The sequence below is a fragment of the Micropterus dolomieu genome, linkage group LG19 (assembly GCF_021292245.1).
Source record: "Micropterus dolomieu isolate WLL.071019.BEF.003 ecotype Adirondacks linkage group LG19, ASM2129224v1, whole genome shotgun sequence".
In the NCBI taxonomy this organism is placed as follows: Eukaryota; Metazoa; Chordata; class Actinopteri; order Centrarchiformes; family Centrarchidae; genus Micropterus; species Micropterus dolomieu.
This window is the reverse complement of record NC_060168.1, coordinates 26,537,587-26,560,322: the sequence shown is the minus strand read 5'-3', so window position 1 is coordinate 26,560,322 and position 22,736 is coordinate 26,537,587. Positions and strand designations below refer to the sequence as shown.

Below are 22,736 nucleotides of genomic sequence, written 5' to 3'. Positions count from 1 at the left end.
ATAGGATGTGCTGTAATTCATTGATTTTTATCATGTGTGAATCTGCTTTTGTGTAACTTGTAAGTAAAAAGTAATAAGCAAATAACCTAATAACAGTATCATTATGTGGTAAATATAGACTTCCCTGATATAATACAATGTGAGGCAAACTCCCAGCCTCAGCAGTGGAATTGTATGATAAACCTTAAAAATTGTATGTGCAATTGTTAGGTTTTCCCCACTAAATCATATGGTTTGAAATCTTGACTGTGCATAAAAGGCGTTATTTCACACAGGTGTTGTATAATTGAAAAATCCAGGTGCATCCAATAGAAATATCTTTATTTCTGTCCGTCATACTGTACCCTTTTCAGATACTTGAGCAACAGTGATGAATACCATTTCAATCTATAATCATGAAGCACAATATGTGATAATTATTCTTGATTTAACAGCCTAAGGTGAGCAATAAGCAAGCTCCTCAGTGTTGAACATTTCCTCTCTTTCAGTCGAGTCATGACAAATTCACATCATGTTCCAAACAGCACAGAACCAAATTTGATGCAGTTCAGATGTAGAGGCGTGAGAGAGGTGCTAATTGATGCCTGCTGTGGCATGAAACGTAAATTGCATAGTTTACAAGTACGGCAACCCAACTGCAGATATGCACATCTCTGTGGAGTCATATGAAGAGGCTAAATGGAGACTGTGAACAGAGAAACTTAATGGATTCTGTCATCACACGACTGCTATCTGTTCCCTGATATTATGTTGCTCTTACCATGTTACCACCACTTGCCGACTCACAGATTACAATGTCACATGCACAAACACACATTTACCTAAGCTAATTTATCTGTATAAATGTGCACAGATTTAGCTGTTACAGGAGTTGAACTGTTGAACTTCTTTGGAGAGGAGTTCTGATGTATAAGCCAGTGGATTGTATGAAACCGTTATCAGTTTGCTATGTATCTGCATGATGAAGTTGTTCTCTACGGTCTCTTTCATTTTCATAAATATTGTGTATATTCATCACGCACTTTTAAAAACACAGAAAGTTTATGATGCTTGCTCTTAGCAAGACATAAGCAAAAAAGCAAGATGTAAGCTTGCTCAGAGAAACAAAGCCAAACATTGCATCTGTCTTTCTTTCTCTTTCAATTCAATTCAGCTTTATTGGCATGAATGTCAAACAACAGTAGAGCCCAATCGATATGTGTTTTTGGGGGCCGATGCCGATATTAAAGTGAAAAATATAATTTGTTCTTTTGTAATTTATTTGTAGCTTTGGCAATATTGTGGTTTTACATTCATGCCAATAAAGCTAGACCGAATTGAATTGAATTGCTGTACACTATGTGATTTTAGAGAATATTTAGAAGTGATGAATTGGGGACAAAAGAGGACCATTCGCTAGAACTGCCACACTGTTTCAGAAATAAATATACAATTACGTTTGTCAGCAGTCTAGCTTTCAACACCCAACTATCGTAACATTAAACATACTGCTGTGAGCCGGGAGGAAGCCGGGAGAGGGCAATGAAAAATGGGAGGGTTAGCAAGTCATGAATGTTTTTAGGAGAGGAGAAGTGATTGGGTCTGTTTTTTTAATTATTTAAGTCACTTAACGTGACAAAGGACCGACTCACCGCTAACACAGACCTGCGTGTGTCTATGCTGCGGTAGGCTCCGGTAGACTCGGGTCAGCTGATTGTTTTCTTCTGTATTTTTAGTGGTGAGGCAGTGTTGTTAACAGGGGAGCTGTAGAGCTCTCTCTGTTGGGCAAACTATGCAACACTCATGACATGATTGAAGGATCTGTCTCTCTTTTGCTTTATCAAATAGTCATATATCTGCTGTTATCAACGCCGATGCCAATTAAATGCAAGTAGCTCATATCGGCCAATATGTTGGCCGATATGAGCTATGTTGTTAAAACTTGGAAATAAGAAGAAATAAAAACGATAGTTGTTAAGAAATGAGCAGGGGTTGAACCTGGAAGGAAAAGAGGGAAGGCTTATTTAGAGCATTAAATCACTGTAGCGCTAAAAGAAAGTAGAATTTGCAATTTTACAGAGTTCTGACTTTTTACAAAAAATAATTGACATTATACTATATACAGTTGTTCTTGTGTATGTAGACCTTTGTCTATGATGATCAAGATACTTTAGAAAACTCCTTTTTAGCCATGCTAGCATTGTGGCTTTAGCAATTGCATACGGTTAGACCACAACTTTAGTCCAGACTGAAATATTTCGACAACTGTTAAATGGATTGCCATGAAGTCTTTTTACAGACACTCATAGTGCCCAGACAATGTATCCTAATGACTTTGAGGTTATCTCCTGACTTTTCCTCTAATACCATCAGCAGGTTGACATTTATTGTTTTGAGTGGAATGTTTCAACAACTTATTTGGTTTGTGCATTTAATGAAGTTGATCTGATCATTATAACTTGTTGAAAACCTAAATTGCAAAGCACATCTACTGTATTATAATTAGTGTTGCTGTATTTATTATCAAAATATGCAAGGATGTTACCTTCAAAGCCACCTCATAGATCACTGCTATTTGGTACCAAATAATTCCTAAATAAGATATACTGTTGCTCTTTTAAGCCAGCTATTTGTTATAACATTCTGACACTTAATGAATATAAAGTGTTGCTCAACTAGGCTGCAAATGTGTGTGTGTAGGGAGATGGGTGGAGGTTGTGGTAAGACAGTGGTTGATAAATTGTTGCTATCTGACTTGCTGTGGTGGAAAACACCCTAAAAATATGGATGGAGGATTGGATAAATCTGAAGAAATAGATTCAAGGCATTTTAGTCAACACACGGGCCGCTCTGACTCAGGAGGAAGACCCGTTAAGCGGAAGATCGGTGGTTCAATCCCGGTGTCTTTGGCCAAGATTGTGAACCGTGCATTGCCCCTGGTTCCACCAGTGTATGAATGTTAGTTTCTGTTGAGTGTGTGAATGGTGAATGTGATGTAGTGTAAAAAGCGCTTTGAGTGGTCGAAAAGAAAGAAAGGTGCTATACAAATATGGAACATTTACATGTCTGATGTCCTGAGGGTTTTTTTGGAGAGAATTGGCATGGACGGCACCCATAAAACCACAATAGGTCCTCACTTGTACATTTGATATGCTTTGATACATACTGATCCTTTTTCAAACAGGTTGCATCTCTATGTGTATTTACAATATCTATTTGAATCTGGATTACATGCTGCCAAGTTTATTACTGTACATGCACAGGACACCTTTAAATACACAACAAGAATAGGCACTGAGAAATACTGCTTTGATAAGCCCCGGTTTATCACCCACACATTTCAGCCCCACCAGTGTCCTTATTCAAATGATGTGGCAATATTTCAAGCCACCTTCAAATATAGTCATTTCTCTGAGCTTTCCTTTGTGTTTGTGTGTTCCTGCAATTCCTTCTTAAGCAGCCTCTGGAGAGACAGCAGAGGAGGTATGTATGAGTTGGATGCCTCCTTGACAACACCTTGGAGGTAAAAATCAATGTCTGCCAAACAAAGTGAAATGTTAGGCTGCAGCCGATACATGACAGATGAGGCTTAGGGTGGTATTTTCTAAGGTGAATGAAGACTGGAACGCAGGCAGCCCTGTCTCCTGTTGTCAAGCAAAGTGCATTAGAGTGATTTTGAAGGACAGTACAGCTGCCTTCTCTGACTACTTTTATTATTGATTAACATGCTGTAGACATGTGTGAAAGCCATTCTGAAATGAAAGGGGGAACAACTGCACGGTAGATTGAACTTTGAAGGCCAGTTTCACTAATTAATTGTAATACCGCTAACTGGAGTTGTACAAAAGTAAAGTCATCTTGATTAGAGTGGACTGGTCCTCAGATCAGAACAGTGTTGGTAAATTATTGCGTGACCAAAATTCTCTGACAAGTCACAATGTTTGACAGCTGAACTGCTTTTAATTTCAGTGGCCATGCCTGAAATGTTTTACACATTACATATCAATGTACAGAACACAGTTTGAGAAAGAGCCCAGTTTCCTCAGGGTGGAGCTCAGTCTATGCAGCTGAATTGTAGCTGTAGAAGCAGCATGGCTAGCTTGGCACATCAGTGGGGAAACACTGTGTTGCTACCTCATGCATGATCAGTCTTCAAGACTCCAGCAGTGACCTCAGCACAGAGCCGTGAGCCATATCATGTTGCTGATTGAGCATGCACCAAGCCTCAGAGGGTACGCAGGTTGCATCTTAGTTCTTCATGCCGAGAGAAGCAGAGGGTGTTCTAACGGAAAATTCTAAAACATCAGTAGTGCTGGAAGGCTTTTCTCAGTGAGCTTTAGAGTGTGCGTGCACGTGTGTTTGTGCACGTGTATGGGCTGTATATCCGAACATGTGCTTGCAGACTAAAGATTATCGTTTATGCCAATTGGGATATTGACATCTCCAGCATGACCCTCCTCACCACTATAATGCACTAGTTGGTGAGCAGTATAAGAATTACAAATGATTCGTCCTATTATTATTCTCGTCCCGTGTTCTGCTCTGTGGCCAAGAGTAATGCAACAGTGGGATATCAATTCATAGCCTTGGCCTCAGGAAAGCTTTTTGGAAAGCAGAGGGATTTTCAGCCTCTGTGCTGTGTAGCTCCAGCTCTGGAGCCAGGCATTGCAAGACATTTTTGGCTTGGAGAACTCTATGTGGGAATGTAGGAGTCAGTTAGGAAGAAATATAAAGGCGCCAACATGCATTGTTTATTCATTGTAGTTCATCAGATAAAAGAGACTTGTACAATGCAGTACTAAATGTTAAATCTGGAACTAATTCACACAGGTAAATGTTGCAATATGAATTTATCAGCTTTATGACATGCTCTATTGTTTTTCAAAATAACATGTTAAACCATATTATCTATGCTGAACTATAAATTGGTTCCTAATGTGTGGTAACGGTTTCTTTCAGACCTGAAATGATTGGTTAATTAATAGCTTAGTCGTTCGACAGAAAATTAATAGGCAACAGTTTTGATAATCCATTAATCATTTGAGTAATTTTTGAAGCAATAAATGCCAAACATTCTCTGGTTCCATCTTTTTACATGTGAGGATCTGCTGTGTTCTTTTGTCTTTTAAAAAATATTTGAGGGTTTTGGATTGTTGGTCGAACAGAATAAGCTCTCAAAATCATTTAGCCAAGTCTGTATAGTAGTTCTGCTGGTAGACTGCCATTTTGTGATCAGCTAGTTAGTAATTGTTATTAATCAGTTACGCAATCAGTCAATTTTCTTTATTCCAAACCAACAGATCCACATTCATGTTTAATTTCTGTACATATTTTAAATATCATTGGATTTTGTGTCATTTTTAAGGCATTGTTGAATTGGGTTTGTTTGTGGTGCGGATTTAATCCTCTGTGTTTCATCTTCGTAGGACCATGTGGGTATATAATTGTAAAATAATAAAATTCTGCTAAATCTTTATTTCTTTGTGGAAAATTAGAATAAAAACATCAACCTCATAGTCTCATAGTGCTATTTGTTTATTCAATGTGGTGTGAAAGATATACACTGTATGCATCCCTTTCTCCTTAAGTTTCCTCACAATGAAGGCGAAAATTAGTCCTCTGTGCAAGTAGAGTGCATCCATTTGAGAACAATATGCCAACAATTAATCAGGAAAAGATGGGCTTTCCCATTTTTAGATGGATACTGTTTCCTTTGTATGGTTTCTCCACAAACGGAGCGATTTGCACGGGAAATGCAATTATAGCAGCCATTGGAAAAGACTGAGCCACTACAACGATAAGTGTTTTTTTTTTTTCTACAACCATTTTCTCAAGTGATTGGGGAAGCGAGTTGCAAATGAATGGGGTGGCATATGAATAGTTCTCCCAAGTACACATGTCACATTTCTCTGACCCTGAGATGATGTAGGCCAGAGACGTTGCTAAACATAAAGCTCTACTGGGGCACAGGCCACCACATTCCCCTTGTAAATTTTTGATTTTGATCTATTTTTGATTAAAGTGTATGAAGTGAAGTGTATGTGCCTTACCAGCTTCCCTTGCTTAGCCCATTAATATTGGTACTGTGATGTCAGAAAGGGCTTTAGCCAGAGTAGAAAACTTCTACTATGGGGTCCTCCTACCTGACTCGTCAAAAATTTAAACAATTTACCATTGGTGCACAGTCACACCTGACACTGCAGTGCTCTCACTACTACCTCTCCTTTAAAACAGTCTGTCTCTGTTTTAATCCTGAATGGAAATCTCTTCTAGAAAAACACTGCTGCTCTGAATGGACTTCTGCGCACTATTTAGCGGTTCTGTGTATGATCCACAAGCGTGGTTTGTTTCCATGCCCATAAATCTGTGCAACCTTGCTGTTGGGAATGCCGTCGAGAAAGTGGCTGATCGTCAGTAACATCAACAAAAACAATCATTATTAGTCTATCAGAATGCTCTACCCCTGATATCTTAAATAAAGATGGCATTATATAGTATTTTAACCTATTTCAACATGCTCCCAATCTCTGTTCAGTACACATGGAGTGAGTAGTGGTGCAATATAAAATGATTCTGTAATGGGAGCATTATTTGATAGGGGATATTAGTCAGAATACGCTACCCCTGAAATTATATTATAATCAAAAAACAGAACATGTCATAATACTGTGAGAGTTATAACTTTATGGGATTGGAAAAGGGAACACATAAGGTATTTTTTCGATAGGGCAGAGCGACTCGATAGACTCTGCTGTCGATTTGTGCTATGGTTGCATTTTTTGACAAGGCAGCATAGATCGTCAGAACACCAGCCGAGCCACTAAGCGACCTTAGCAGCCAGCAGACGGCCCCCTACAGTCACTGCTTGCTAGTGGTGGAAAAAAATCTCTGAAAAAAGAACGCAAAGAACACAAAATAATAAAATAAAATGAAACACATCTCTCTATACTACGCACCATTATAAGCATAGTGGTTATTTAAGGAAAATCAGCTGCTCTGATTGGTCAGCTCGCTCTGACCTCTCTGTGACTCCTGACCCTGACTGACCCTACGACATCACTCGTTATAATGGGTCAGTCAGGCTTGATTTGTGAATAGAGAAGATCGTATTTGTCTGGACATGTAAAAAGACAACAGAAGACCCTTGAAGAACAGAGGAGGCAAGAAGATAAAGGTACGTAAGCCCACAGGCTCCATTTTCCTATGCTGTATTTTTAGATAATCTGAACTAAAGGTCTAACATTAGCCTTAGTTAACCCCGCTGGTATTAACAATGCTAATGCTATACTTGCTAACATGCTAACCACGTTTAGCATCACAACTTTTACAAACTGTATAAAATTGGTATAGTAGTAATATTATACCATAGTATAGGATTAAATCGTATTATTGAAGGCCCCATCCACACTACTGCGTTTTCATTTTAAAATACGTTTGCATCTGGCGTCCAGACTAAAATGGCAAAAACGAATAACGTTACCAAAAACTGATGCAGATGCTCATGTTTGGCTCTCTGATGGGGTCTCATAAGTCATGCAAAGTAGAAACACAATGGTACTGACAGAGTATTTAACTTGGTATTTGTATTGATGCACAGTGCACATGAGGGTTAGGGTTAGGGTTAGGTTAAGATCTCCATTTTCAGTCATTTTAATATAGATGGATGGACAGTTCTGATACACAGCTAAAATGAGATCGTATTCGTTTTAATTCTTCGTTTTTAAACTAAAACGGACATGTTACCCAAGAAGCTGACACTGCTGGTAAGAGAGGCCTACATCAACAAACAATTATTCACCTCTAGGGACACCCTGTGTATGAACATGTCAACCTACTAAAATGTCAACTACTTATTTTCTGTGTTAATCTTCCTCATAGGTCGACCTGGGCCTACTGTAGTGGAGATCAGCACAATCCTGTTTCTACTCCTCCAGTGGATCCAGCTGACTGGCCATCAGTCCTTAATGACCAGATGTTGATGTGGTGAGCAGTAAAACGAACACAGGTTGACAGAGACATTTTGACTTTTCCAAAAAGATACTCAGACAGTAAAATTGTTTTCTATCATTACATGTTGAGATCACTTATAAAGAAGCTGTTGGTGAAAAATGATGCTATCGACTGTTTTGTAATTTTTGTCTCTTAAACTGTGGTTTGGCTGTTATTAAATATTTAATCTTTGGTCATAATCAGATTATCAGTCTTTTTATTCAGAACTAAGTTCATCAGTGTCTACTGGGTCTTGCACTGCCATTAAGCTCAGTAGCACTGGTGGCATCATATATTTCCTGTTTGATATCAAACATAGTAAATATAATATAGAGTATAGTCTAGTTAATGTTTCTAATCAGAATCAGAAATAATAAATCAAAAATAAAGAATCAGCTTTATTGCCAAGTAGGTTTAAGAAATTTGCTTTGGCGTTTTTGTGCTAAACAAACATGGCAGGTTTAAGAATATAAGAAAGATTTGTTGGGACTTCTTGTATTTAACGTGGGTCTGTGTGACCTGCTAAAAATGTCTGGACTGGGTCTGTGCTAGTACTGGATTTGGATCAGCTGTGCTAGTACTGGATTTGGATCAGCTGTGATTGTACTGGCTTATGATTCAGCATCTACTCTACTGACAAACTTCAGCACAGCCCCTGTAAATTATAAATATCAATACTTGCAAGATATTAATGTGAACAGCTGCATCAGGCCCATTCAAATTGGCTCACAGGTTTCCTTTAATACATTTTCAAAAGGAAAATAAACTATTTATTCTATGACATGACTGAGTATGTGATGTTTATTATTTACTGAGAGATGCACAGTCTGCCCTGCTAATCAACATTTTAATAGTCAATGTGAATCCACTTCTTTCCATTTTGCATTAGTCCAGAGTTGTAACTAACCTTCACTGAGAGACAGATAATCACAGTCTAGTTTTAAATGATGTGGGCCTATGAGGACTGCCATATCACATCCCTGTGTTGTCTGGACTGGTCCCATTAATGTTGCTGCTGGAATGCAAGAAGGTCCGGCTGCAGACTGTAGCACCGCTCAGCTGGGCCCTTCTCCTGGAATGCGCGCGTTTCATTTCGTGGACGCATGTTTACGCGCGACCTGGTTTTCTTTTCAGTACTGCTGTTTATAAACATTGTTGCCCGTCGGCATTTATCAAACATTATAAATGGTTGTATTTCTCTCTAATATTGTTCAGTCACAGTCTGGCAAGCTACCAAGACAAAAACAGACTGAGAAGCGCTGCCCAGCTGGGTAGGAGCAGGACAGACAGAGAGAGATTCACTGCAGCTGCACATGAACCTGCTCACATCAGACTTTAGCCGTGTTTCGACCAAGGAACTGTATCCTAGAACTAGGAACCTTTTGAGAGGAGAGAACACAAGTTTACCTGACTGCTGGTCTCAAAAGTCACTCATACAGTTATTTTCTCTTCTTGTGCACTGAAGGGATAGTCCCTCTTTGTCCTCTCATCAACAGTGTAAACACTCGCTTTCACCAGTGACTTGTTTTTTGCAACGTTTCATATCGTTTGACTGCGGAGCCCTACACATCCAAAAACGGCGCCAAGGTGTCTTGACAATTTCACTGGGGAACAGCACATGGATACAGGGGCATCTGCCCCAGTAAAAAGGGTATAGCGACGCCTATGATGTAGGCAACATCTTTTGTGCAATTACTAATTCAAATATATATTGCTTTATTTAGAGAAGTGATTCACAGTTCAGAGAAACTGGATAACTGTATTTTGTTGTTGGTCCTGACAAATCCTTAAGAAAGCCTCTGAATGTTCAAAAACTACCCTTAGGTGGCCAGGACCACCTCAACCAACTGTTCATGCTGGCTCCATCAGCCAGTAACTATCAAAACTACTGGCTAATTACTAAAGGCACAAGCAACTCACGCCACCACAGCAATTCAGATGGAGTGAATGACTACTCTCAATCAGACCAGTTAAAACATAGGCATGTGAAAGATTGAAATTGGCATCTTGTTTTCAAAAGATTCACAACAAAGTGCTGAGCAGAGATACATTTGAATGAGAGCATGTGTCTCCATTTCCTACTTCTATGTTGGTGATTTGTATATATTATACAGTTTGAGACATTGCAGCCTACTGTGTTCAAGGATCAAAAGGGATGATGCAGTGACAGGACATGGCAGGTTGCTTCTGTTATTGCGATTATAACAGCACATCAAAGGGAAGCGAGAATTTGTAGCCAACATGAGTGGTACAATGGGGACTGCAGGCTGGGATTGCAAATGTATACCATAGACGAGAGGCTGGCTGGGTTCATTAGTTTGTTAATGTTGTGCGAAATGTAACTGGTTGCCAGTAGCTATAGTACTAATAAGTTGTTAGCTGCTCTAGTCTATATTTTAATATTAACAATGGATCAAATGACTATTTGTAATATGAAAGGGGTCACTTATAGTAATTAACCCATACGACTCTACTGTTTCCCTCAACTCTACTGATTCTTTCAGCTCGTTGTTTTGATTTTGCAGCCCATCTCTTTATTGTTTTGGTCCAGTCATATGACGTCTTCACCAGCAAGTAACTGGTCAACATTGTGTAGCAGTGGAAGATTTACCAGTCGGACACATGGCTTTTAAGGAATGCTTATGGTGCTGCATGTCTGTTGGATGTGTAAACAGGCAACTGTTTCCTAACACAACAATTTAAAAAGGTCGTAAAATAACAATATCTTGTTGTGCTGCCCTCCAAATTGCAGAAACAATAAATTAGTCCACTACTAAAGGATATGTCTTCAATATCAAACATTCAATCTTTAGATTTCCCTCAGCACCTTTCTAAGATGGCTTTTGTCAGTATTTGTTTCATAACTCCACTTTGATGACTATTATATACGTTAAATGGTACTTGACGTTTTGTGTATATTTTGTTATAATTTCATGTGGCCACTGGAGTTTTGAATCAAATGGAAATATTATTATTTGCAGCCATACTATTGTCATTATGTATTCAAGAACATTATACATTTGTAGACTGTGACACATTTAAAACATGAAGCTTTTTGGCATACTTTAACTGCTAATGGTTACCAAATGGTTTTCTAGACGATGAAAATGTATACTAATTGCATATTTAAAGTCGATACTTGCTGACTTGCATTGAAAACTAACTTATTGTGACTGGTTGATGAAGTTAATGGCCATGTGAACACAAATGAAGTATTAATGTGTTTTAGGAAAGTGAGGACTGGCACACTTTCCTATGGGCTGTGCCGGGTTTTAGCGCTGCAAGGTTACGTATATTGTCGGTACTTCGCTGTTGAAACCGCGGTGCCTGTGCCGAAGTTAGAAACTGGAGCATTTACCTAGGTGTGAACACAATCTCTCTGGACAAACAAGGAAGCCAAAACTGTCCACACATGAATAAATACAACTAAGTGTTTTGTCAGCAGGCTAATTGTCAAAGCAGCTTTTGAGAAGGAGTGTAATTGCTATGTAATCGGAGAGCTGTCAGAAAGAACTGCTAAGCAGTCATCATCTGTATGATGATCTGCCATCTGTAGCAATGTCTGGGGGAGAGAGGGAGAGGGAGAGAGAGAAAGGGAGAGAGAGATGGACAAAAAGTGATGTGAAGCTGATTATATTCTCAGTGCATCTTCAGTGGTTCAACTTTGTAAGTGTGTTTACAAATCATACATTTTAGATGAATGGCAGTCTAGGGTTCACATCAAATGTGAGTTGATAAATTTCAGACATGGCTGTGTAGGAGCACATTATGTATGGATAAATGGAATGATGTCTTTAATGCAATGATTATGTAATCCTTGAAATATTGGTTACATCCTCATTCCCCTGCAGAGAAAAAGCTTAAAAGAAATTTCGGTCTTTGATCAGATGGTAAGGCAGGAGAAGAGTGGGCAAGGCTGTGAGAGCAGCGAAGGTACTCTGGCAGGAAATATGATGGAAATCACACAGCTTCTTTTTTTTCTCAAAAACCCCAAGCCCCTGAAAATTGCCAACTCTCTTTGCAGAGTAAATCCCCAAAACTCACCTAGGGCAAGGTTGTTCAAATGGTCCCTAATTCCACCGGGTACGGCCCCCACTTCAACATCACTCCTCCTACCCAACTGTAAGGGCTTCACTGTGTGAAACTGCTGTCTCTTTTTCAACTAAAGACCATTGCCACTGCCTTCAAACAGGCGCCAGAGCTGTGCTGAGGTAAATAGAAAACTAAGCGTTGATGAGAATGAATTTATTGATTTGACATATATTAACATCATACCCTGGCCAAATAGCATATTTGTATCATGGAATTCATCCATTATTCATTTCATGTAAAAATCTATTTGGGAATTTCGTAGAGGTTTCTCTTTTTACTTTACTATGTGTTTTCTGAAATTCGAACTTTGCAGAGCGGAGGTGTGACATTTCTTTAACGTAATTATGTAAATAAATACAGTAATCTGCAAAAGAAAAGCTGTGCCCTCCAATAAATTCTGTGATCTATTTTGATGGAATTCTTGTGATGCACACACATTGCATTTTTCCTATTGGTGAAGGGCAAGCCAATCAAAGCAAATGCCCTTTCAGTTCCATTAGCAGTTGAATCAGTCTCTTAATGGAGAGTAAAATGGCACAAGACCTTTTGCAGTACTTACACAATGAATATGAAAAGGCTTTCACCAAGCTTGCCAAGCTTAGTGAGTTCAAAACGGCTTTTAATTGTGTCCCGACTCAATATTGGAACACTATGCACAGTACTCAAGGCCTGTCAGTGCTTTCATCAGAAAAATATATTTTCAAAAGAGTGAACATCACAGTATCCTAATAGGCCCAAACATCAGACTATCTAGACGTGGCATCAGAAAGTTCAAGAAAAATGTGGTGAAATCTGAACTCAGCTTGCAGACAGTGATTGCCTCTGAGACAGTTATTTAAAATTGACCAAATTTCTATGAATGGACGAGCCCAAAATATTTTGGATATTATTTACAGAAAACAGTTTTCTAAGGAAACTGCATATTGTGGGGTATTTTCCTGCTCATGGACATTTTGGTTCACTAATACCACAATGAACTTTTCTCTTGTGATGAGTCAATGTTGAGACCACAAACCAGAGTATTAAAAGCAACTCAAACAAAGATCTACTCCAGGAAGTGTTTCTGTAAAAACATCAAGGGTTCTTTAAGCATCATTTGATAAACATCACAAGCATCATTAAGAAGGGAATGAGTCTGTTATTTCAGAAGCTGGTATGCAGTATTAATCACAAAGGTCCTTTAAATCATGTTGCTGATGGATATGATGACAAGCTGACGTTGAGGAATTATGCAAAGGAGGCATCGTGTTGATCTGATTTCAAAGCAAAACCCCATGAACCACACAGCTGTTTCATCTGCCTTCCCGGTGACTGAGCCTGCACATTAAAGGCCAGCTTAATTCCTGGTCTGTCTTGATGGAAGACAATGCCAAGCTTTCTTAAGGCTCATTGTTTAGTGCGCTTATTTGAAAAAACACACACACACAATCCAACATATGCGAAGCAGTGGATAATCTAATTCAAAGTGCTACAGTGCCAAAAATCCATATTTTAGCATGGTTTGCCCCAGTGGCTTTGAAACCTCCTATGAAACCAGTGAAGTACACAGAGAATGCACAATGAATCACTGCACTGCTGGTGCTACATTTTGCTCACTGAGTTACATGGAATCACATTGAGGTTATCACTTAAAGGTTTTCATCATAGGGAGCTTCTGTCCTGAGTGTAAAACTGTTTATCAGAAATTGGATTCAACCCCACGCCTAAAATTGGAGACCAGAAAGCACAGCACCTTACACCACTCAAACATACTGACACCTACTGCGTGCAGGGAAATTGAGTACACGAGAAAACACATGGTGTCAAATAATATTAAGGGTCCATACTCAAATAATAAACAACATACACACCAGAACTACTTAAATGTATTTGAATACAGTTGAATATGAAATGGAGCATGCAATTAAAATGTTAATTCTTGGATAAAAATTCAGACATGCAAGGTCAACATTCACTTAATGGGTTGATGCACAGAGAAATCTTATAAACAAGTCTCTTTAAAAAAAAAAAAACAACTATTGCACCATTTGATCTTGACCTCACAAAGAAAGATTAAAGGGATGAGAAACCCCCTTAATTGAGGAAATATTTTGCATAATTAATCACTCAAAATCCACACAGAGTCAAGTTTCAGATCTCAATACTTAAAAGGGCATAACTTGTATAATATCTCAAAGGTGACTAGTGCAGTTACCCCTCAGAAGCCTTTTTAGATTAGTTGTCACAGCTGTTGCTTCTTCCTCAGTAGGACAATTACTAAACTTTGGAATATTTGTATTACAGTTATATAAAATTAAAACAAATTATTTATTTTTGTCATTTGAAAATGTTAAAGTAACAATGTAAGAAGGGAGAGAGTAAATATGGGCGGATAAAACAGTCCTACTGGGCTTTACACATGATGTGAAGGGTTACCCTGCTTCATTCAACAATGGGCTGCTCCCTCCACATTCATTATTTACGTTGTAAAGATTATGTTGATAGATACTTAAGGAATAATCATATGGTATTGGTTGCCTGAGCTATTGGAAAGGCAAATAACATGCCAAAGCAAGTGGTTTAGTTGGTGACATGTCCATATCAACAAATACAGGCAACAATACTAGGCGAGGCAGCATAGTATGGTTTATACTTATGGAATAAGTAATATAATTGAATTAAAGCTAGCTAAATAAGAGATAATCAACATGCAAAACAGAGTGCATTTACAAGAAATAATCATCTTGCACTGTGGCTATTTCTAACATGAACCACAAAAAGAGACTTGCGACTCGGCTTGGACTTGCATAAAATGACTTGTGAAGATATCTGGCCTGCATACACTAAACACGCACTGACTGCTGTAGTTCATTAAAGATGCGTCTACAAAACAACACAATATTCCAGGGAGTAATGGAACAGTCAGGAGCAGCCACAGTGAGCTGTTAGATGAAGAGCTGCAGGCAACAGGCTGCACACCTCCACCATGTCAGCGAGGTAACCAACTCCTTTCACTGCCTGCTGTTCGCAGACTCATGCCTCGTACAGCATAAAATTAGATCGGTGTTGCTCAGAGAATGATGGAAAAATACCAATTATTTTCGGACTTCATTATTAAAATGACAATAGTTTGTTTTGCTGCCCCCCAAATTCTGTGATGTGTAGTGTGAAACTGTTTTTGCTGTTACCAGTAGTAACTATGGGTGTTTCCAAATCAACAACAATCTCAAGGAATCAACTGAAATCTTAAGGATTACAAGTTAAATAAACTTAAAATTAAATAATCAGCAGCTTTTCAAGGCTGTTGGATCTTGCCTGGTTGGTGTATTTGTCTGCAGAACCCTGCGTCTTAAAGATTCAGAGGATAAAGATGAAAATATTTGTCAGGTGCACTTTTCAGACCAACTGAACATTCTCTGTTTTAAAACGCTATATTCTCAGACTTGCATTTCAGTAGTTTAGACTTTTGTTTTGCTTCTTTATCTTCACAGAAAACCAAAACTGATTGACTGTTTCACTTCATTGCTTCACAGCTAACTCAAACACAGTGTTTCAAGTGAAAGACCGTATTTATACCCAAAAGCTTTTGAGTGCTGTTTTCCCAAGTATGTATATAGTAGGTTTAATTCAGTTCATGGGGTTTAATGCCGCTTTAGTTCTTTGTGGGATTATGCAGTCAGATTTGCTCCATGTCAAATCCTTTCGCCTTTGAAGGTATTTGAGAACCTTATGCTCTGCATGTGTTTTCACCTGAAAACATGGTTAATTTTGTTTTACAGTTCAGGCATGCCTTATAACATGTTGATTCATCAGAAATTGATTCAAGATTGACCATAAAGTCATGATAGTGACAGTTTTTGGGCTTGTTGAGACTCGTCTCTGTGCTTGCTGTGCCGGCACTATTCCCATCAACCATAATGCACCTGCACCACGTATATTTTTATTGGTTTGAAATGACTGTACAGCATTTTCAAAGCAAGCAGTGCAGCAGCAGAACAGCTTGCAAACTAAACAAGGGCAATCAAGATGTTGACTTGACTTTATGCCAATGGATCAATATGTTGACATGAAGATAAATGGATACAGATTTGTGCAATATCTGTCATGTATCTTTATTTGTAATGCATAATAGGAGGGTGGATTGTTTACTAAGATTCACTGTTTTTACATAGAGGTGGTTATTGTGCATTTAAAAGGTTGCTGCAGTTATTTCAAATGAAATATAATTTCATTTGAGTACTTGAAATGGACATTTAGTTTGTTTTTGATAATTTTTTCACGTCATTATACAAAAAATGTGTTTTCCTCAAAATAATCATATTAGAGCCATATCAGATAATTTTGTGTTTTTCAGAGCCCATCTGATTGTCTGCTCTGCTTCATTTCCCTTTACCCCCTCATTGGCATTGTACTGTTGCACTAGTGTGTGCTGATTTTATAAGAAAATGCTTCTGATGTAAAGTGGAGCTTGTGGCTGCTGGGAGCTCAAACAGTGGAATGAGGCCCGTAGGTGGAGTAAAAGCAGCCAGTGTTGGTAGATAATCCACATTTCTATTAGCCTACTTAGCACTTTTCTAATAGGGCTCACAGTGTAGCCCAGGAGATGAATGGGATGTCTTGTATTCATTATCACTAAGTTGTGGCAGCCTTATTTTTTTCAAATGCCAATTCCGCAGTTGATCACAGGAAATTCATGTGTTAGGATTCAGAATTGACTTTGAACAAGGTGGTGTGGGGTGATGAGGGGATCAAATTTGATTGGGTTTGATCAAACTGTAATGGGAAATTAATTATTTTAGAATGGCCTTCTGCACCAGCTCTGTGCACTCTTGTCACTCCTGGTTCTGCTCCACACCATTCATTTTTCATCATTCTGTGTATCTATGTATCTACAGTATGTCTATCTCTGACTGACTGTCTGTCTGTCTGACTGTCTGTCTGTCTGTCTGTCTGTCTGTCTGTCTGTACAGATGAAATGGATGTTCTAAAGTTGTATTCTGTCACAAAAATTATTGGTTCAACCTGCCCCTGATAAGCTGCCACTCTCCCTGCAATTAACTCTTGGAGAACAGTTTTACTTTTGGTACTCCTTACAATCTATTTCTGATGTATGCCTCCTTTGAATATGAGAAATAATCTTCAGCCATTCCAATACCCTACATGAACAGTAGCCTTAAGGGTTTTACCTCAAAGCAGTGAACATAATTTCCTAGCTCAGAATGTCATACATGTTTAGTGCTGAACCACGGCTAATTTGCCTTCATTAAACTACTTGTTCTTTTATGCATAGGGCACAGTCAAAAAGCACAAGAACATAGCAGTGACAAAACTTGCATGATCATAAAATGCTCTTTTCAAAACAATGACTAGTGTTCTTTTAGTGAAGTTGTTTTGTCTAGCCAATAGCACAGAGCTGATTTTGTTCCATGGCTAAGTCCACAAGGTGTTCATGCATGGTTGAGAAAGCAAAGGTTATATCAAGCACCAGAACTGACCTCCAGCGTTCATATGCTCTAAATTTAACTCCTTTAGGCTTTATAAAAATTCATGCTGTCAGTGCAAAAACAACAACTCCTAAAAGACGCAACTGCCGGCTTTCTCAGTCTACTCGAAGCCTATGTAAGGCAAGAAAGACGATACCCATTTGGGGCTCATTGGAGCAAATCAGAATTGTCAGCACTGTGGGTTTTTACCTTTTAAACAGGGAAGATGGATAGATAATCACCGCATGCCATTCTGGGGGGCAATTACACAGCTTTGTGTGAAATTGGAAAACCTGTTCTCTCAGAGCTCTAATGGATGTTCTGGTCATTAGTTATTTGAGAGTCTTCTCTGGCTGTAATCAAACGTGAAACATTGCGTTAAGCGCCCATAAAAGAACAGCTGCCTCTCTAAGTGACCTTCTGTTTAAGAGAACCCAACTGTCAGCCGTGTGGCGTTTTGCGACAATTATTATGTGTGTCACCATAAAAGCAACTCTTATTTCCCTTTCTTTTTGCAGTGGTTGCAGCTCATTTTAATGTCTTGTTCTTGATTGTATTTACTTTTCTGGGTCTGTTAGGTGGCTGTATGCTGTCATATCTTACATACAAGGCAGACGCGTGGTTGGATCTGCTGTCTCTTAGCAATCCAGTCTCTTGAATCTAGGTGTAATTTTAATCAGCAAAACAAATTAAACAAATTAATATTCTGATGTGTCTGTCCCTCTGCTTCACTCCAGGTGACCATCTATCTAGTCAGCAGGGCCCACCTCCTCTCCCACCAGCCCCGCCACCACACAAGCAGCACCCGTCTATCACGTCCCTGAGTCGCAGCTCACTGGCCAATCAGAGGAGCCCAAGCCCCCCACCCACAGCCGGCCTGGCGGCCGACTTGCAGAGTACGGCGGAATGTGTCCAGCTGCAGGACAGCTGGGTCCTGGGCAGCAATGTGGCCCTGGAGAGCAGGTGAGTGACCCACAAGGACCTACAACAGACCTGGGAAATTCAGGTCCAGGTGTTATTATGAAGCCATTTTCACTGACTCAGAAAATAGTAAATGAGTGGGGCCACGCTGCTGTTTAAAATATTTAGTTTAATTTCAGTTCAGTTTCAGCAACTTTGGAAGACCTATGCTATATTTGAATTTTATACATTTTAATTTTGAAAATCAAGAGAAAAAAATGTTAGCTATAACTATATTTTTCTAATTTAATTAAAAAACTTGTTTGCTTCATTTTAGTTACCCCAAAATCTACTGGCCTTTTTTTTGAGACTCACAGTCAGGGTTAACAGTGACTGAACTGGCAGTGTGTCTGTTGTTGACAAACATGAATTACCAGCTTTATATGAATGCTTGCACTTTTGTGGCTCCATCACACCTTTACACCTGCAAGGGTTTCAGGGAAGCACACAACTAAGCATCGCCCATCTAGGCAGAATGATGTTTAGTATTAGATTGCATGAACCTGTTAAACATTTCTTGCTTTCTGGTGGAAGCTCAGTTTGTATGAGTTGGTAGCCTACATCCTCCCCAAGACTAAACAGCAAGGGAAAAATGAACAAAGTAAACAATAATTCTCAACTGATTTTATTAATGCTTTTAGTGCTACTCCAACATAATAAAATGATAATTCGCTCCAGGATTTAAGTTTGACTGATTTTCAGGCCTATTTTAAGGACTACACCTCATCAGGATAAATTGTCACACCACAAACTATGTGCTTGCAGAGACTGAAAAATATGGTTATTGTTTCACCTCTTTTGAGAATAATTTTCTCAAGTGTTAATGTTTTTTGCTTTTTATATGCACCACGATTGAGGGCTGATTACTAAATTAGACAGACCTACGCTCAGAAGGACGATGCATGATTAGAGGGAACTATGTGGATATCAGAGAGCTTGCCAGTTCAAATCAAAGAGGCTATAACTTAACAAGGAACTTGGTAAGCGGATTGTGTGTTATATCAAAATTTGCTGTGCAAGATACTACTTTGTCATAAGAGCCTTTGCCAAGTTTTCCTCCTGAAACATCAGTTACATCTCTTTTAATCAGTGAGCTCAAAATATCCTGGCTAATGAAGTGTGGTACATTGCGCTCTGACTCAGAAATGGCCTCGAGTAGATGATTGCATTCTAGCCTGATATTTCCCTGGCAGAGCGTACCCTTTCCGAGGCTTAGATGAATGTAAACTTTGAATTTCTTCTGTGGCAGCATGGAGTAACAACCTCTTATGATCTGACTGAATCTATTGAGATATGTGGCGACAGTTTCACTTTCTGGGGAAGATGTAGTGATTGAATACTAACCGCGCAATGACCTTGAGCTGTCTTAGCCGTATCGACTAAACAATATGTGCACACCTATCATCAGATGAGGCATAAATCACTATCACCACAGTGGACTCTAAATCAAGTGCTTGTCAGTGGGTGGGAACAGAGGGCTGCTGTGAACCAACAGGGCCAAAAGGGAAGACCTGGTTCACCACATAATTGCAGATGTCAAGAAAACCACCAGGTTGGGAAATGTAAACAGAAGCTCCAGAAAGTATTTATTAGGCTGCCTTCAGGGGGTTTTGGGGCAGCAAAGTCCTGGCACAGCACATATGTAGTTGGCCTCAGGTACCGGGAGGTGAATTTCTTCTTCAACTTCGACATGGATTTTTTTTCTTCTGCAGTTGATGTGCCGACAGTAAATAATTAGTAAAAGGCAGTTGATTAAGAAAATATATCACAATGTCAAATATATATCACAATGTTATGATCTTATTCTTATATCTTAATATATTTCCTGTGACATGACTTTGAAAATAAAGTGCTCATTTGACAGCATTACCTCCTTTTCAGCAATTAGCTGTAATTATTACGTTTGTGTAACCTTTCCAAGCAGAGGTTTGCTAATTTGACTTCATATCAACTAGCTTTCACTGTGAATAGCTTTCAGTGTTCTTTTTAAATGAGTGAAGTGCTGCTCTCAGTAACCACTACTGTAACTAATGTTCATTATTAAATGGTGAGTGAATGAATCTGTGATCGTACTGTCAAAGCTGTGTTGAAGACACCAAGTTTGATTGTGGCTCATATACTCCCTCAATTTAAGAAGATCTAATACATGTGTATCGGACCTTCTTTTACAGGTCTTTATTAATTTTTTACTTAAATGAAACAAACATCAATGCAATGTATTGCAACTTGGACCCGGCTACAGTGTATATTGTGGGGGTAAACACAAATACAGTGTATGACAAAAACAATACTTAGTCCATACTTACATACAAGGAGTCCAGCAATTCTGAAGAACATTTATAAGTTGTCTCTAATGAACTGAAACACAAACTTGAGTAACACAATGACATACACAGGATTGGGAGCGAACCTGATCCCATGACAAGCAATGAATCAGAATAATTAAAATTTTAATTCTCTGAAATTATTCTACTTCAGCTTTTGTTCTGCTATTCTATATGCAGGCTAAGAGCACTCCATTTAAAGGGCTCAATAGTGCAGAGGAGACATTCAGATCTTTAGTATATGGAGTACTTTTAATAAACTCCTCAGGTTTCCCATACTAACCACACAGCTTCACTGAAATTGATTTGTGTGATATTTTCAATTAGAGATATTCCACTGAATGTCATTACAAAATGAATTGCCATGTCCCTTAAGAGACCGATGCACATATACGGTAATTATTCTAGAGCAGTACATAATCCTTTGTTTAAAATAGACTTTACCAGTATGTGTGAAATTTGTATTTTTGACGCCTTTATGTCACTCTGTAAATGCTCCACTAGATAAGATACAGGTAGCTGTCTTCTCTTACATATGCATGTCCTTTGGATCCCACTTCAGCTGGGTTTTTTTTACACTTACATTCAATGAGATTCAGTTCGAACTGTCCTTATGACATTTCAGAATGAATCTTTTGCAGGCTTGCCCAGCCACACGTTGCAGTTATAAATGTACTGTCAATCCCCATTGGATTCATGTGTCAAGTGAGTCCTTTGGTGAAATGAAATTATGTCTCAGCTCTAAAAATCATCATGTGGTACAGTGTCCCGCAGACAGTACATTTTCCTGATGGAATTTTCCTTGAGGGGGGGGTGCGAGAAGGAATAGCAGAGGTAATCCAAATAGGATTTGGTTTGTGTGTAGTTGTTTGTGTAGGATGCACATGTAAATCATGAGTCAGAGACATGCTTCACACCAGAGGAGGAAAATTGAACTTTTTTTGTACACCAGCCACACTGTCAGGATTGCACCAGGACTGATTAGTCATGTGTAAGATACCAGCCAACTAGCCTTTTGGAATAGAAATGAGCTTACAGTGATGGCTGGTTACCTGCCAAAGTGGAATGTGGTGTAGACAAAGTGGTCATACTCAAGATGTATTTTTTTTCTTTTTCGCGTGTGTTTTCCTTTTTATTTATTTTGCCAACATCTTTAGTGCCAAGCACATTTCTGTGGTGATTCCAGAGTTCTACAATATATTGCTTATTTTAGGCTACTGTATAAACCACTGCTGCTGGCAGCATTAAGTACATCTGCTTCAGATTATTTTTGCTAGCACATGTAAAAGCTTACATGAACAAAGGATGCATGGTGAAGAGTAATCTGAATAGGTCATAAAAAGTCATTTCACAAGAGAAATTTAACCTGCAGTTGCTAAAATACACCAGCAATTGGCTTGCAGTGAAACATGTCCACACCACAATTGATTAAGACACAGAGTAAGTGTCTCAGGCCTAGAGTTACATTCAAAAACCACCTTAAATTTGTGTAAGTTAGAGCTTAGCACTTCTTATGCCAAACCTTATCAAAGTCCTTAAATATAATAAATTCCATGTGCAAACAATCTGAGCACTCTTGAGCGAGTGACTCAAGATGGCACCACGCTGATCTCCGTGGGCAGAATGGTGGAAAAAAGCTCGCCTGAAATACCATCACACTGGTGCAGAGCTAGCTGTACTAGAATAGCACCTGCTGGCAGGCCCCCTGACGAAAGGGCAGGTGGTGATCTGGGGGAGACCGACGGCGACGGTAGCAAGTGTGAAAACGAGAGCCCGCCACATCTGTAGCCTTTTTTTTGGCCGTGTATTAAAGCGCCCTGATTATTCCAGCTCTCACCTTGAAATGTTAATGCTAACACAGAACAGCGGCTAATAGACAGATTACATATTCTGAGGGCTTCGATTTGCATTGTTTCTAGTGTGCTCTCTC

The 22,736-nt window shown here is 39.0% G+C and overlaps 1 protein-coding gene across 3 annotated transcripts in view; it reads left to right on the top strand.

The window, feature by feature from the left end:
* The window catches only part of si:dkey-237h12.3 (teneurin-3), a 135,099-nt gene that overhangs the window by 32,024 nt on the left and 80,339 nt on the right, over positions 1–22,736 (top strand). For all 3 annotated transcript variants that reach the window (XM_046030484.1, XM_046030485.1, XM_046030486.1), the window contains exon 3: positions 18,260–18,485. In XM_046030484.1, the coding sequence (XP_045886440.1) occupies positions 18,260–18,485 (226 nt within the window). The remainder of the gene's footprint in view (positions 1–18,259; positions 18,486–22,736) is intronic.